The 15,687-nt window shown below is 44.3% G+C and overlaps 1 protein-coding gene across 3 annotated transcripts in view; it reads left to right on the top strand.

Moving 5' to 3' along the window:
* Positions 1 to 752: 752 nt before the first annotated feature.
* The window catches only part of Akap8l (A-kinase anchoring protein 8 like), a 32,885-nt gene continuing 17,950 nt past the window's right edge, over positions 753 to 15,687 (top strand). The window contains exons 1-5 of one of the 3 annotated variants that reach the window (XM_021186101.3): positions 753 to 882; positions 6,889 to 6,963; positions 14,368 to 14,400; positions 14,678 to 14,735; positions 14,838 to 14,921. In XM_021186101.3, coding sequence (XP_021041760.1) covers positions 870 to 882; positions 6,889 to 6,963; positions 14,368 to 14,400; positions 14,678 to 14,735; positions 14,838 to 14,921 — 263 coding nt within the window. In that variant the 5' untranslated portion in view covers positions 753 to 869. Of the gene's footprint in view, positions 883 to 6,888; positions 6,964 to 14,367; positions 14,401 to 14,677; positions 14,922 to 15,687 lie in introns of all 3 variants that reach the window. The other 2 variants (XM_021186100.3, XM_029470954.2) reach the window with 2 other exon arrangements.

The raw sequence follows: 15,687 nt of genomic DNA on the forward strand, positions 1-15,687 counted from the left end.
ACACAGACACACGCAAGCAAAACACTAATACACATAAAATTTAAAAAAGCATCTTTATCTTGCAGTTGGAGAGCTCACATAAGGCCTTCTGTACATGCTAGGATAAAATGTTTTTCCACCAAACTATATCCTTACAAACACTATTAATTGTTATGTAACGATTAATAAGAAAATAATATTTACTATTTACTTTGTGAAACTGGCCCTAATTCTTTCCCCCTCCTTGAGACGGGGACTCACTGGAACCCAGAGTGGCTTAGAATTCATATGGTATAATCTGACCTCAAACTCGAGTCATTCTGTCTCAGGCTCCTGTATTCTGGGGTTACAGAAGTCAGCTACCACACATGGCCTGCTTCATTTGTTTTAACGTTATCTCACATAACGTTTTTCAGGACCTTGTTTAGCAGTTAGATAATAATTATCTCCTTTCAACATGGCTTTACCATTCTTGACTTGCATTTCAGTGGCGGGGCGCAAGACGGTCGCCTCTGCTCCCGCTGGCAAGTGTCTCGCTCGCACACACCAGGCCAGCACACGCGTGGGCTCGGACCTCTAGGTTGCATGCAGCTCCGCCCCTTCGAACCTTTCCATCTTCTCCCCTTGGCCTATTGGCGCAGGTTTTTGTCAACAGGGGGCGGAGAGTAAGGCGGGGCCATCGGGGGTTGGCAGTATCTCCAACCACTGTCGCGAAGAGGTGTAAAAATAGACAGGTAGCTAAACCAATAGGCGTGAAGTCCGAGGTTTGCAGAAGCCAATGAGATAAGGAGGCGGGGCTGGAGCGTGTGTGGAAGGACCCCAGGGATTGTTGTGGCGTCAGACGCACAGAGTAGCGGTCTGTGTCCACGGCTCGGGTGTTCTCTGCGGCCATGAGCTACACAGGTAGGCCCAACAAGGTGAAGGCAGCGCTCTGGGCCGGGGCGTCAGGACGGGCTGAGTCATGCCAGGATCTCCTCTTGTAGTGTCGTGGTCATTGCCCTCTGTGGTCACAAAATGGCGTCTTAGGCTCTTCCCTTCGGGGTCGCATCCCTCAAGCTTCGGCTCTCACTGACCTCAGCCGGGCATCTTGGACTCTCCTGGCTACTCAAGGATTTGCTTGTGTCTTCTGTGACCGTAGGTCTTGGGCCTCAACGTTAGGTTCAGGCTTCCAGCACCTCCGTTCGTCATTCCCTGGCTAGTGCCCCACGGACACCCACGTCTAAACGTCGCTTCTCAGGCCTGAGCTTCTGAGATCAGTCCGTTGGGGCGGCTGCTGTCGCCATTGCCTCCCTTGAGCAGTTTCTGTGCAAAACGTCGCAGATCCTTACTCATGGCACTCCCCCGACTTCATCTGGTATAAAGCGGGGAAAAGAGCCAGCCTCCCCTACCTCACTCCCCCAAGGGGCGGTGAGAATCTGTAAATATATATGAAGGCTCTGAACCGTTGCAGGGAGCTTTAGGGAGCAAGCTTGAACCTTGGTGAAGAATAACTACTTTCCACTCAACTTACCGAATCGGGTGCTGAATAGACACTATGAATGCTGACAAGAATTTCTTAAGCAGCTTATAGGCGAGGACAGACAAAATACAATAAATATATTGTATTTGGGGTCTTGGGTATCCTGAAGAGATTCAGCCATTATTACATGGAGAGCTTTGAAGCCTCTGGGAAGGGTGAGGTTTAAGGAGAGATGTAAGCAAAATAGGAGAGAGTAAAGATAGCTGTCGCTGTAAAACATCCAGAGCTGGAACCGCCTACCTACTTAGATCAGTGATATTTGAGCAAAGAGGAAGGTGGGTGAGGAGCATGGTGAGGGGTGTGGAATATGCTTGAGTGACTGTAGAATCATTCTTGAGGGAGTTGCCAAGGCTCCCTGGGTTTGCCAATGAAACTTATCAGTCAGTGCCATAGACAGTGCCTCCCACTTTACTGGAGGTATTTCAGGCTTGAACTTAAGTGGTTGCTGGGTAACCCACATTCTGTTTAGAATGTTTAAGGCTTTCAATGGAACCTGAGCCTTATGCCAGTCCTCCTAAGCCCCTGGGTCAAATGCTTGCCAAGAACCGTGGGATTTCTAACAACCATCCTCTAGGCCAGTGGTTCTCAATCAGGGTGATTTTGTCTGCCTCACACCTCCCAGGGGTACATTTGGCAATATCTGGAGTCCTGTTTTGTCTTATCTATATAATGTGTGTATGGGTGGTGGTGGGGGGGGGAATGGTATGCAGTGCTACTGACATCTAGTGGACAAAGGGTAGGACTGCAACTCTGCAGCCTGAAGCGCATAGTATGGCTTCCACCACAACATATTTTACTTTATTTACATGTATCTGTCTGCATCTACATGTATGTGTTTGTGTGAGTGTGTCAGCCATGTATGAAGGTGCCCCGGACCAGAAGAGAACATGGGTCCCTTGAAACTGGAGTTAACAAACGGATGGTTGTGAATGAGCCGCCTGACATGGGTTCTAGGATCTGACTCTCATCCTCACAATTGAACAGCCTATATCCAGCCCTTCAGTGTTTTTTTTTTTTTTTAAATAAATTTGTTTATTTAATTTTGTTCATATGAGTGTTTTTCCTGAATGTGTGTGTCTGCACTGCCATGTGAGCGCCTGTAACTCTATAAAACTAGGGGTAAAGATGATTGTGAGCCACCCCCATGGCTTCTGGGATTGGATCCTGGCCCACTGGAAGAGCAGTACTCTTGACCACTGAACCATCTCTCCAGTTGCACCTCCCACCTCAGTGTTTTTATAGACAGCTATTAAATCATTAGTACTTAAAATTTAAGCATCTTGGGAAGGCCCTGGACCCCCAGGGGTGGGGAAAATCTAATTGGACACAATCTCTTTAGGAAGGATGGCAAAGACTTGGTCCCTATATTTGTATTTTCTCCTTCCCCAAGACCTGGGCTCAGTTCCTTTCATTGGAAAGTAAAGCTGAAGTTGAGTCCACAGCTTTCTTTTTTGGAGTCCTTGTAACTGGATGTATTTGCAATTCTACCCTGAAGAAGTATGGTCTCTTCACCTGGGGTCAGGGTGGTACCCTGTAACTGAATACACTAGGGACAGCTTAGTGATGTAGTGTTGGCCTAGCTTGCCAAGGCCTTGAAATCAACTCAAGGACCTCAAAGCAGAAACTGTATTGATTTGCACCACATACATAAACGGTATTCATTCTCCCGGGTCCCTGTCGCCTCGGTGTAAAATTGTTCATGTTTGCAGAGGGCACTTGCTCTGCTTATGAACTGCTATGGTTGGAAGCCTTGAGATACTCAGCCTCCTTCCCAGTTCTGAGAGTCCTCGATTTGTAGTATTTTTTTGGACTTAAAAAGTACTGACTTTTCAAAGAACTTTGGACAGGGAACAGGGTCTTGCCATACTGGCCTTGATGAGGATGAACTGAGACCTGCAGCTAAAGCACCCAGCAGGGAAGCATTTATTCAGTTTGTAAAATTGACTATGGTTGCTGTGGTTTTGTGTGTGTTTCAGGGGTGTCTCACCCTGTTTCAGCACCTTGAACCCATGGCAGAACTTGTGCCTCAGCCTCATGAGTGCTGGCATGTAGGCTGTAACCTTCCACTGAGCAGCAGTATGGGAATCTGTACCCACATGATTGGTATTTGATATGCTTCGGTTGTAACTTATTTTTGTTGGAAATGCTGTCATTAATTTTTGAGTCAAGGGCTTAGTGTTTTTAATCATTTCAGCACTAAGTGAAACGAGGTACAAGATACATATGTTAGACAAGGCCTTCCTAAAACTCACAATCCTCCTGCTTCTGCCTTCCCAGAGAATAGGATTAAAGGTGTACTGTGTCTAGCTTCATAGTGACCACTGCACAATGAGTGTCCCTTATCTAAATGCTTCAGACCAAAAGGACTTTGAGATATTTTTGGATTTTGGACTACCCCTAGTGATGTCTTGGGTCAGACCCAAGACTAAACAGTAAATCATTTACATTTCATATGCATCCTGTATACATAGCCTGAAGGTTTTTATTTTGACTTGTTTTTGTTTTTTTGTTTGTTTGTTTTTTGTTTGTTTTTGAGACTGGGTTTTTCTGTGTAGCCCTGGCTGTCCTGGAACTCACTCTGTAGACCTGGCTGGCCTCGAACTCAGAAATCCGCCTGCCTCTGCGTCCCAAGTGCTGGGATTAAAGGTGTGCGCCACCACTGTCTGGCTGGTTGGTTTTGTTTTGAAACAGGATCTTACTATGTAGTCCTGGCTGGCTTTGAACTCACAAAAAGATCCCCTAACCTCTGCCTCCCGAGTGCTGGGATTACATGTGTGCACCATCGTGCCCAGTTGCCTGATAGTAATTTATATAAAATAAATTATGTAATTTTGTTTACTTGCATTTGGATTGCAACCTGTCACATAGGGAAAGTCAGGTCCGGTGTGGTATATTCCTCTGTAGCCTCAAGTTGGTAATTAGAAAGGTTTAGACCTCGGTGCCAAGTGTGGCTGTCCTATAATCCCAGCATTCTGGAGGCTGAGGATAGAGAGCGATGATTTCAAGATCAGCCCAAAGCACATACAGAGATCTTGTCTTTAAAAACAAAAAACAAAGCTGGGCGTGGTGGCGCACGCCTTTAATCCCAGCACACGGGAGGCAGAGGCAGGCGGATTTCTGAGTTCAAGGCCAGCCTGGTCTGTAGAGTGAGTTCCAGGACAGCCAGGGCTATACAGAGAAGCCCTGTCTCAAAAACACCAAAACACACACACACACACACACACACACACACAAATTTGGGGCCTAGAGATGGCTCAGTGATTAAGAGCACTCTTGCCAAGGACCTGGGTTTCATTCCTAGCACCCACATGACACATCACAATCCTCTATAGCTCTGGTCCCAAAGGATTCAATGCTTTCTGGCCTCCACAGGTACCAGCACACTTGTGGGATTCAGGCCAAACACCCATACATAAAATAAATAAACTATACGAAACAGAAAGTTTTGCTTTTTAAGTAAGGCTTTAAAATTTTAGGTTAGGGGCTGGGAAGATGGCTCAGCAGTTAAGAGCACTGGCTATTCTTCCAGAGGGCCCAGGTTCAATTCCAAGTATCCACATGACAGTTCACAATGGTCTGTGACTCCTGTTCCAAGGGACATACACCATCATACAGAAATACATGCAGGGAAAGCACCAGATAAATATAAATAATTTTTTTATAAAGAGAATTTAGGCACATATCTTTTATTTAAAGAGAGAAAGAGAGAATTTAGGTACATGCTTTTTTTTTTTTTCTTTTTTAAAGAATTTCACATTTTTATTTATTTATTTATTTATTTATTTATTATATGTAAGTACACTGTAGTGTGTCTTCAGACACTCCAGAAGACAGCATCAGATTTTTGTTATGGATGGTTGTGAGCCACCATGTGGTTGCTGGGATTTGAACTCAGGACCTTTGGAAGAGCAGTCGGTGCTCTTAACCACTGAGCCAGCTCACCAGCCCCTAGGTACATCCATCACTCGGAGTGCAGGTGGATCTCTGAGTTTGAAGCCATCCTGGTCTACAAGGCAAGTTGCAGGACAGCCAGGGCTACATAGAGAAACTCTTATCGTGGTGGCGCATGCCTTTAATCCCAGCACTCGGGAGGCAGAGGCAGGCAGATTTCTGAGTTCGAGGCCAGCCTGGTCTGCAGAGTGAGTTCCAGGACAGCCAGGGCTACACAGAGAAACCCTGTCTTGAAAAACCAAAAAAAAAAAAAAAAAAAAAAAAAAAAGATTTTAGGTTAGAGCCAGGTGTGGTGCTACACACCTTTAATCCAGGCACTCCGGTGGCAGAAGGACGTCCAGGGCATCCAGGCTACTCAAGAGAAGTCCTGTCTCAAAAAACAAACAAGAAAACTAAAAACCAGATTTTAGGATAGAGATGCTCACACTATATTTAGTATACTTATTTCCAAATAAACATGAGAAGCATAGGTAATATGTTTCAGCAATGAGGTCTAAGGATAAAACTTGAAGATGGAATTCTTTTTTTTTTTTTAAGATTTATTTATTATATGTAAGTACACTGTAGCTGTCTTCAGACACTACAGAAGAGAGAGTCAGCTCTCGTTACGGATGGTTGTGAGCCACCATGTGGTTGCTGGGATTTGAACTCCAGACCTTCGGAAGAGCAGTTGGGTGCTCTTAACCACTGAGCCATCTCACCAGCCCTGAAGATGGAATTCTTACTCAGCAGTACACACGTCTTCATATGGGGAAACTAAAATCGTAAGTCAGGTGGCTTATGTTTATAATACCCAAGACACTGAAACAGGAGAGATACTGTGAATTTGAGACCAGCCTTGGTCTCAAAGTGAGACACTCTATCAAAATACAGAAACAGCCAGGCAAGGAGGTGCAAATATTAGTATTAACATAATTTAAAAACTAACCCAATGTTTGTTTGAAATGGAAGTAGCTTTTCTCCCCCGCCCCTCCCTCCCTCTCTCTTTAAAAGAAATTTTCAAGGCAGGGTTTCTCTGTGTAGCCCTGGCTGTCCTAGAACTCACTCTGTAGACCAGGTTAGCCTTGAACTCACAGAAAACCATCTGCCTCTGCCTCCCAAGGTGCACCACCACTGCCTGGTCAGAAGTAGCTTTATTTATAATAATGGTTTGATTCCTTATGTAACTGAATGATAATTTGGATTCATTTTATGCACCAAAATAGACTAGTAGCTTAAATGTTTACACATTTTTATGTAGTCATTGTAACAAGTTAAGCATGACCTGTCTATACTGATTGATGTATTCAGAGGTCTAATTAAAGTATGGAATCTATAGGTTTTAGAGGTTTCTGAACTGAAGAGTGACTTGTCTGCTAATCTGTATTAAAATGCTATTTCAGTCGCTCACTTTCTTATGGCTGGTTGGGGGAAATTAACCACCTTGTGCATATGTTTAGGTTTTGTCCAAGGATCCGAAACCACTTTGCAGTCTACGTACTGTGACACCAGTGCCCAGCCAACCTGTGATTATGGTAAGTGTGGCTCCTAGTGACCACCAGAGTGTTCTGCCTTGTTTCTGCTTGGTTGCTTTTAGCTTTCCTGTCACCCTGTCTTGCCTAATTAAACCCAGCCTGATAGATGGTACTGTGGCCTGTTTGACCAGCTTGTGCTTCTTTGAGGCAAACTTGTAAATGAGAGCTTGAGTTACTGAGCAAGCTGGGCTATAAAATGGTGAGGCCTTTGACCTTTTCACAGTTTGTGGAAATAATATGGTTCTTGAACAAAGATATAGACGCAGTAAATTTCCCCTGAGCATCTGGGAAAGAAGTTGGAGTCCACCAGTCATGTTCAACCTTTTGGCATTGGTTTTTTTTTTTTTTTTTTTTTTTTTTTGGTTTTTTTCGAGACAGGGTTTCTCTGTGTAGCCCTGGCTGTCCTGGCACTCACTTTTGTAGACCAGGCTGGCCTCGAACTCAGAAATCCGCCTGCCTCTGCCTCCCGAGTGCTGGGATTAAAGGCGTGTGCCACCACACCCGGCCCTTTTGGCATTGGAACAGATGACATTGGTGTCTTCAAAGTTTCCTCTAGAGAGCAATACAATTGACTTACAAAATAAAATTTGCAAACTAAAAATTAATGGTGTATTAGGAAAGTTGATGATTTTTGTATTGAGTACATTCAGAGCTATCTTCTACTGAATGTAACCAGAAAAGATGGAGCCAGGTGAGACCGAACTATTAATTCAGCACCCCATGGTCTTGGCAAGTAGTCTGCAGCAGAAGAGCCTGAAGGGGCACACTATCCAGCTGCAGTTTAAGAGATTGTAGCTAGGCTATCTGAGGCCAGTGAACACACACTGAAGGAAATTTCCAGTTGATAAAATCAATTGTGAAGAAACAGGAGTCCACACCTGATGAGAGATCTACAGGTGCCACCAGTCTGTTTTCAGTGCTACCCAGTCTAGGAAGGCTGATCGCAGTATTCCTTGCCCCCAGTTAGTCCTCTCTGTCCACCACTTGGGTCCTACAGAGACAACTCACTGGTCTGTTTCCTTCCCTCCATCTCACCTTTTTTCTGTGTGTGTGTGTGTGTGTGTGTGTATGTCACTGCAGCATGTGGAAGTCAGAGGAGACAACTTACAGGAATAGGCTCTCCTATTCCTTTATGTGGCTTCCAGAATGAAACTCAAGAGTCAGGCTGTTTAATTGCCATTGTAGTTATTGAAAATCAGTTATCTGAAGTCTTTGTTCTCTTTCAGTAGCTATTTGTCTGAATTTTCTCCGGTACTATTCTATGTTAATTATTGGATATTATAGGTTTTGAAGTCTATTAACATGAGTCACCTGGATTTGATCTTTTAACATTTTGTTTTTGTTTTTCCAGACAGGGTTTCTCTGTGTAGTCTTAGCTGTCTTGGAACTCACTCTGTAGAGCAGGCTGACCTTGAATTCACAGAGATCCACCTGCCTGTGACTCCCAAGTGCTAGAATTAAAGGCACATACCACCACCATCTCCCGCTTATTTTAACTTTTGACCAGTTTTCTTTTTCAAATTTATCTGTGTTTATTTTATGTGTATGGGTATTTTGCCTACACATGTTTCTGTGCACCACGTGTATGGAGTGCCCATGGGAAGACGACGACATCGGACCCTGTAGGAATGGACAGACAGATGGTTATTAGTTGTCTGTGAGTGCTGAGGACGTCATGCAAGAGCAACAAATGTTCTCAACAGCTGAGCTCTCACTTCAGCCCCTGGATTTAGTCTTTATTCTCTCTCTCTGGCTCTCTCTGGCTCTCTCTGTCCCTCCCTCCCTCCCTCTCTGTTTCCCTGTCTCACTCTCTCTGTCTTTCTCTCTCTCTCTCTCTCTCTCTCTCTCTCTCTCTCTGTCTCTCTCTGTCCCTCCCTCTCTGCCCCCCGTCCCTCCCTCCCTCTCTGTTTCCCTCTCTCTGTCTCTCTCTCTGTCTCACTCTCTCTCTTTCTCTCTGTCCCTCCGTGACTCTCTCTGTCTCTCTCTCTGTCTCTCTCTCTCTCTCTCTCTCTCTCTCTGGAGGTATCTCACCATGTAGCCTTGGCTGTGGTGGAACTCATAAAGATCTGCCTCCCTCTGCCTCCTGAGTGCTAAGATTAAAGCTATGTGCCACCATGCATCTGTTTTATTTTAAATGTTTTGTTTTGTTTTGGGGTTTTTTTCAAGACAGAGTTTCTCTTTGTAGCCCTGGCTATCCTGGAACTCCCTTTGTAAACCAGGCTGGCCTTGAACTCAGAGATTCACCTGCCTCTGCCTCCAGAGTGTTGAGATTAAAGGCATGCGCCACCAGTGGCCAGCTTTTTGTTTTGTTCTTGAGGTAGAGTCCCACTATATAGCTCTGGTTGTCCTGAAACTCACTATTAGATCAGGCTGGCCTCAACTCACAGAGATCCACCTGCCTCCTAAGGGCTGAATTTAAAGCTTTGTACCACCATCCCTGGCTTTTTTTCTCTCTGTGTCTCTTTTTTAAAAATTGTCTTATAGCTAGGCAGTGATGGCACACTGCTTTTAATCCCAGAACTCAGAAGGCAGAAATAATTGTGAGTTTGAGATCTATACAGTGAGTTCCAGGACAGCCAAGGCAACACAAAGAAACCCTGTCTTAAAACAAAAAAGAAAAAATTGCCTTGTTTATTTATAATTTGCTTGTTTTTGAACGTACAATTTTAAAATCAGTGCATCATTTTTTATCAAAGTAAATCCTGAGGAGATTCTTGTTTTGTTTTGAGACAAGGTCTGACTATGTAACCCTATCTGGCTTGGAACTTGCTATGTAGATGAGGTTGGCCTTAAACTCACAGATTTGCCTGCTTCTGCCTGGTAAAATTAAAAGCACTTTGTAACACCATGTTTAGCTGTACATGATGTTTAATTTTTTTTTTTCATTTTAAAATTTTCGTTTATATGAACATTTTGTCTGTGCATTTTGTGTGTACCTTTTACTCTCAGAAGCCAGGAGTGGACATTGACTCTCCATTGGCGTTACATTGTAAATTGTGTATCAGGGTTCTCTAAAGGTGCAGGACTAACTGAAACTGACTCAGTATGTAAGCACATGTGTGTGCACGCGTGAGCGTCTGTCCTTGTCTGTGTATGAACATATTAAAAACATATTCTAGTGGTTTCTACACTGTGGTCCAAGTAGTCCAATAGTGCCTGTCTCCTGACTGATGGGCGAAGAATCTGGTAGTGTCCACAGCCTGGGTGTCTCAGCTGCCAAAAAAGAAAAAATTGCCTTGTTTATTTATAATTTGCTTGTTTTTGAACGTACAATTTTAAAATCAGTGCATCATTTTTTATCAAAGTAAATCCTGAGGAGATTCTTGTTTTGTTTTGAGACAAGGTCTGACTATGTAACCCTATCTGGCTTGGAACTTGCTATGTAGATGAGGTTGGCCTTAAACTCACAGATTTGCCTGCTTCTGCCTGGTAAAATTAAAAGCACTTTGTAACACCATGTTTAGCTGTACATGATGTTTAATTTTTTTTTTTCATTTTAAAATTTTCGTTTATATGAACATTTTGTCTGTGCATTTTGTGTGTACCTTTTACTCTCAGAAGCCAGGAGTGGACATTGACTCTCCATTGGCGTTACATTGTAAATTGTGTATCAGGGTTCTCTAAAGGTGCAGGACTAACTGAAACTGACTCAGTATGTAAGCACATGTGTGTGCACGCGTGAGCGTCTGTCCTTGTCTGTGTATGAACATATTAAAAACATATTCTAGTGGTTTCTACACTGTGGTCCAAGTAGTCCAATAGTGCCTGTCTCCTGACTGATGGGCGAAGAATCTGGTAGTGTCCACAGCCTGGGTGTCTCAGCTGCCCTGATCTGATGCTGAGTCCTGAAGGGTTCCTAGAGAACTGCTTCAGGCTGTCTTCAGTCTGCATTGCAGTCATGAAGAAGGTTCTCAGACCAGAGAAGGGGTGCCTCAGCCATAAAATAGATGAGCTTGCCAGCACAAGTGAGGACAAGCAGGCAAAAAGCAAAAGCTTCCGTCTTCCGTGACCTTTCACGTGGGATGACAGCACGAGATGGGGCTCAGACTTAGGATGGGTTCTGACCTCAGGTGACTCAGTCGAGAAGTTTTAGTTGATTCCAGATGTCACATCCAGATAACAACCAACATTTACTATCACAACCTGGTATCTCACCCAGCATGTAGATTATAATTCATTCTTTCTTTCTTTTTGTAAAGATTGACTTATTTTTTATTTATATGAGTACTCTTTAGCTGTCTTCAGACACACCAGAAGAGGGCATCGGATCCCATTACAGATGGTTGTGAGCCACCATGTGGTTGCTGGGAATTGAACTCAGAACTTCAAGAAAAGCATTCAGTGCTCTTAACTGCTATCTCTCCAGCCCAAAAAGATAGATAGATAGATAGATAGATAGATAGATAGATAGATAGATAGATAGATAGATAGATTGATTTAATATATGAGTGTTCTATCTGCATGTATACCTGCATGCCTGAAGGTCCATTATAGATAGTCAAGGGCCACCATAGTGCTCTTAATTGCTGAGCCATCTCTCCAGCCCTGATTGTAATTCTAATATTGAACTATTAGAATATGTTCACTTGGTCTGTGGATGTTCCTTACTGTGGTTATCTCCCTCTCTTTTTAAGACAGGTTCTTGCTATGTATCCTTGGATGACCTAGAACTGTCGCCAGTCCTCTTGACTTTCCTTCCTCAGTGCTGGTATTACAGGAGTAAAGGCCCATACTCAACTTTTATTTCTTTCAAAATGTTCACTGTTAGCCAGGTATAGTAGCACAGGCCTTTAATCAGCACTCATGAAGGAGAGGCAGGAAGTTCTTTGTGAGGTTTGAAGTCAGCCTAGTCTACAAAGCAGGGTAGCCAGAGCTACAAGAGGGGAGGGGGAGAAAAACAAAGTAAATTTTCCTTTGCCAACCATGAACTCATTTCCTCTGTGGACAGCCAGTAGAGATGCCTCTTCTGATGAGGCAGGTCTCGTGGACACACATTCTTAGGTGTAGCTTTCTGCTGAAGGGACAGCCCCCATTCCTATTTCCTGAGAGTCCATGAGAGAGTCTCAGTCATTCCAGGTATAGCAAGTAGCATATAGTGAATGCTTGTCCAAAGGGACTCCTGTAGCCCAGGAAGGTCTTGAACTTGTGATCTTCCAAGTAAATGGGATTACAGGCCTATGCTTAATAGATGGTGGTTATCCGGTCTGATCATCGGAGGCCATTTGCCTATCCTTGAACTATAAAGTTGTCCTCTGGCTCACTCCCACCAAGGGAACTTGTTCTTCCTTACTTGGTTCTGGTAGCTCCTTGATACCAAAAAGGCTGAATGACACGTAGAGCCTGCCCCACAGCAGAGTCCTAGTGCGTTTGTGCTTGCTTCCCGTCCTGTGTGTGTCCACTGTTTGTGAGGCTAGCACCCAACCTTCTGAACAGCTTCTTGATTCTTCCTGTGACTCTGTTGACTTTCTTTCTGGCCTGTGGAAATGGCTGCTATATCACTGTTCCTTTATAAGACCTTTCTCTGTCACATCTTCTTGAAACAGCAAGCAGCATCCCAGCATGCTGGGATCATTTTATCTGAGATAGTTGTTGCATAGACACATGGTTTAGGTTTTCCCATCCTGAGAGGTTGTTTGCTTTGTGAACTCTCATGCCACAGTTTATTAAATGTAGCAGTCTTCTAGAATGTCTTAGGTGATTTCCATCATCTCCCTGGTTTGTTTTATACAGTCCAAATGCAGATGGTATCCATTCGGTTTATTTAGTTTCCCTGTTTCTCTGTCATTCATTCTGCTGTCTCCTCACTGTGGTTGGTTTCCTGCCTAAGGATAAGTATGGTTTGTCTGTCAATAGAGCAGAGATACCATGAACTAGGAAGTGACTGGGGTCACACTAGGAGGTGCTAGCAGAGTGGGCATCTGCTCTGCCTGTCCCTCTGGGGACTCCCATTGACTCTCGATTCTCATGTGCTTTTTGCACTTTGGACTTTACTCTCCTAAAGGAATCAATTTTTACTACATATCATCAAACCTAGAGTATATTTAGTTTATGATCCAGGTGGTTCTTTCAAAGACCTTTTTTTTTCCCCCAAAAAAGTGTTTTGTTGTTTGCTCTGTTTTTGAGACAGTCTCAAAAATCTGTAACAGTCTTCTAGCCTGAAACTTACTGTATGAACCATAATGGCCTTGAGCTCACAGAGTTCTGCCTGCCTCTGACCCCTGGGATTTTTAAAGTAAGGTCTCACTCTGTATCCCAGGGTGGTCTTACTATGTAGCCAATACTTGTCTTGATTGCACAGGTCCTTCTGCCTCCACCTCTGAAGTTCCAGAGTTGCAGATGTACATCACCATGCTTGATTCTGGGGGTTGCTGATTGCCCTTCCCTAATTCATCGTCCTCCTAGATGATGCATCAAGGGCTTTGCAGCCCTCTCTGTTAAGGCATGGTTTCTGGAGTGTCTGTTTCTCTGCTCCAGTTGGGTGATAGAGTATGTTGCATGAGTTTTCCTGGAGCACTAGGAACAGATGTCTAATCTAGACCCTAGGTATGGCACCAAAACATAAAATCCAATCCGCTCTAGTTGAATTGGGCTTACTTACAGGAGCACGGGGGAGAACTGTTTCTAGGAGCATATACATCTTCTGAGTATCTAATCACAGAAGAAAGATCATCCTCAAATCACACCTGAACCATTCACGATTCTTATGTCCTTGGGTAGGAGGGAGCCTTGTGTGCTGTTCCCCCATTTCATAAGGGGATTCAGGTAGACTCAGTCTTGTCAGGATATCATGAGGGTAGTGACACCTGATCTAAGACAGCAGTGGCCCTACAGAGGACAGAGTCCCACAGCAGAGTGATGGTTTCAGTGTGCGCATGCACTGCTTATATAGCAGTGTGTGGTCTTCATTTCCTTCAGTCAGTCAGTCAGTCAGCTGTTACTTTGTAGTACAGGATAAAACTCTATCTCAGAGTTTTATCCCTAGACCTCATGCTAAAACATAAAAGCTGTGTTTTGGTATGTTTCTATATAAGGCTTCTCAGGGCCTTACATGTGCTGGGCAGACACTGTAGCCTACAATTGCCTAGCCGGGAGAGGGAAAGCCAACTTTTAAGTCCAATCTCTGTGGTGAAGGGGTGTAGGAGCCAAGTTTACTAGCTAGACGTGTTAGAAACAGGAGGCTTTAAATCTACGAGAGATTTAAATCCCCCAGAGTCTCAGAAAGCTGAGTAACAGTTGGGGAGAGGGTGGCCAGGTGCTTGTGTAGAGTCCAGTGTATAGTACCTTGGAAAGTTGAGTCAGGTACTGAGAAAAACTGTACTTTTGAATTCAACTGTAGTAAGCTTAAGTTCATGCTGTACTAGAAGTTACTGTAGAAATAATAATAGCCCTCTTTGCTTTTTGTAGGATATGGAACTTGGAACTCTGGGACAAATAGAGGCAAGTATCTAGCCATATTCCTCCTCTCAGGACTGTACCAGTAATGTTTCCTAGTTGCCTGCGTGGCCAAGCAGGACTTAGATGGGTGTTTCTGGGGCTGGCACAGGATGTCCTCCTTAGAGTGAGAAGGGCCTACCCAGCCTCGAGGGGCTAAGAGTTCCCCCAGCTTATTTTTGACCAAAACACCTTTTTTCTTTTTCTGTGTTTGTCTCTGTCTGCTACTTCCTCCCTTTTACCCACCCCCTCTATTTCTGTCCCTCTGTCTCCCTAACTGCAGGCTACGAGAACTATGGTTATGGCTATGGCTATGGCCAGGATAACACCACCAACTATGGGTATGGTATGGCCACTTCACACTCTTGGGAAATGGCTAGCTCTGACACAAATGCAAACCCTAGTGCCTCGGGTAGCGCCAGTGCCGATTCCGTTTTATCCAGAATTAACCAGCGCTTAGATATGATGCCGCACTTGGAGACAGACATGGTACAAGGAGGTGTGTACGGCTCAGGTGGTGGAGAGAGGTGAGTTGGGGTGCTGCCGAGGGCCTTAGGGTCCTGTCTGCTAGAATCTTTCCTGAATGTTTCTTGATATCTACTTCCCCTCTCCTTGCTCTGTGCTTCCCAATGCTGTGCTCCTAATTAGGTCATTGTGCTTCCCTTTGTTAAAACCTGTCATCCCCCTTGCTAACCCCTGATGGCCAACTCATCCTGTGTGCAAGGGAAGAGCAGACCCCTGTAGTGCTGTCTTGACTGTATCCACAGAATGGCTTCTCAGGAGTAGTGTCTAATGTCTCCCTCCTTCCTGACTAGGGAGGATCCTGCAGTGCCAAGGCAGGGCAAACTACATTTAGTGAAAAGTGTGGGATAATCCTCTGGGACTAACCACTGGGAGCCAGGTCATCTCCATCAAAGTGGTTAGTTAGATAAGAGTACTTGGGGCTAGAGAGATGGCTTAGCAGTTAAAAGCACTGATAGCTCTTCTAGAGGACCAGGGTTCAAATCCCAGCACCCACATGGTGGCTCACAACTGTCTGTAACTGCAAGATCTGACAACTTCACATAAACATACATGCAATCAATACACTAATGTGCCTTTAAAAAAAAAAAGCACAAGAGTACTTAATGGCCCCTTGCTGGTGCCTTGTAAATGTATACTTCTGGGGACCTTTGTCCTGGCTTAGATAGGCTACTAAAGCAAAGCAGAGCACCCTTTGCCTGAATGTAAATAAATGATAGGGCTGGTTGGGCTCAGCCTCACCCTCAAGTCTGTCCTATTGCAGAAAATCAC

This window comes from Mus caroli, unplaced genomic scaffold (assembly GCF_978045245.1).
Source record: "Mus caroli unplaced genomic scaffold, Mus_caroli_1 scaffold_18, whole genome shotgun sequence".
NCBI lineage: Eukaryota > Metazoa > Chordata > Mammalia > Rodentia > Muridae > Mus > Mus caroli.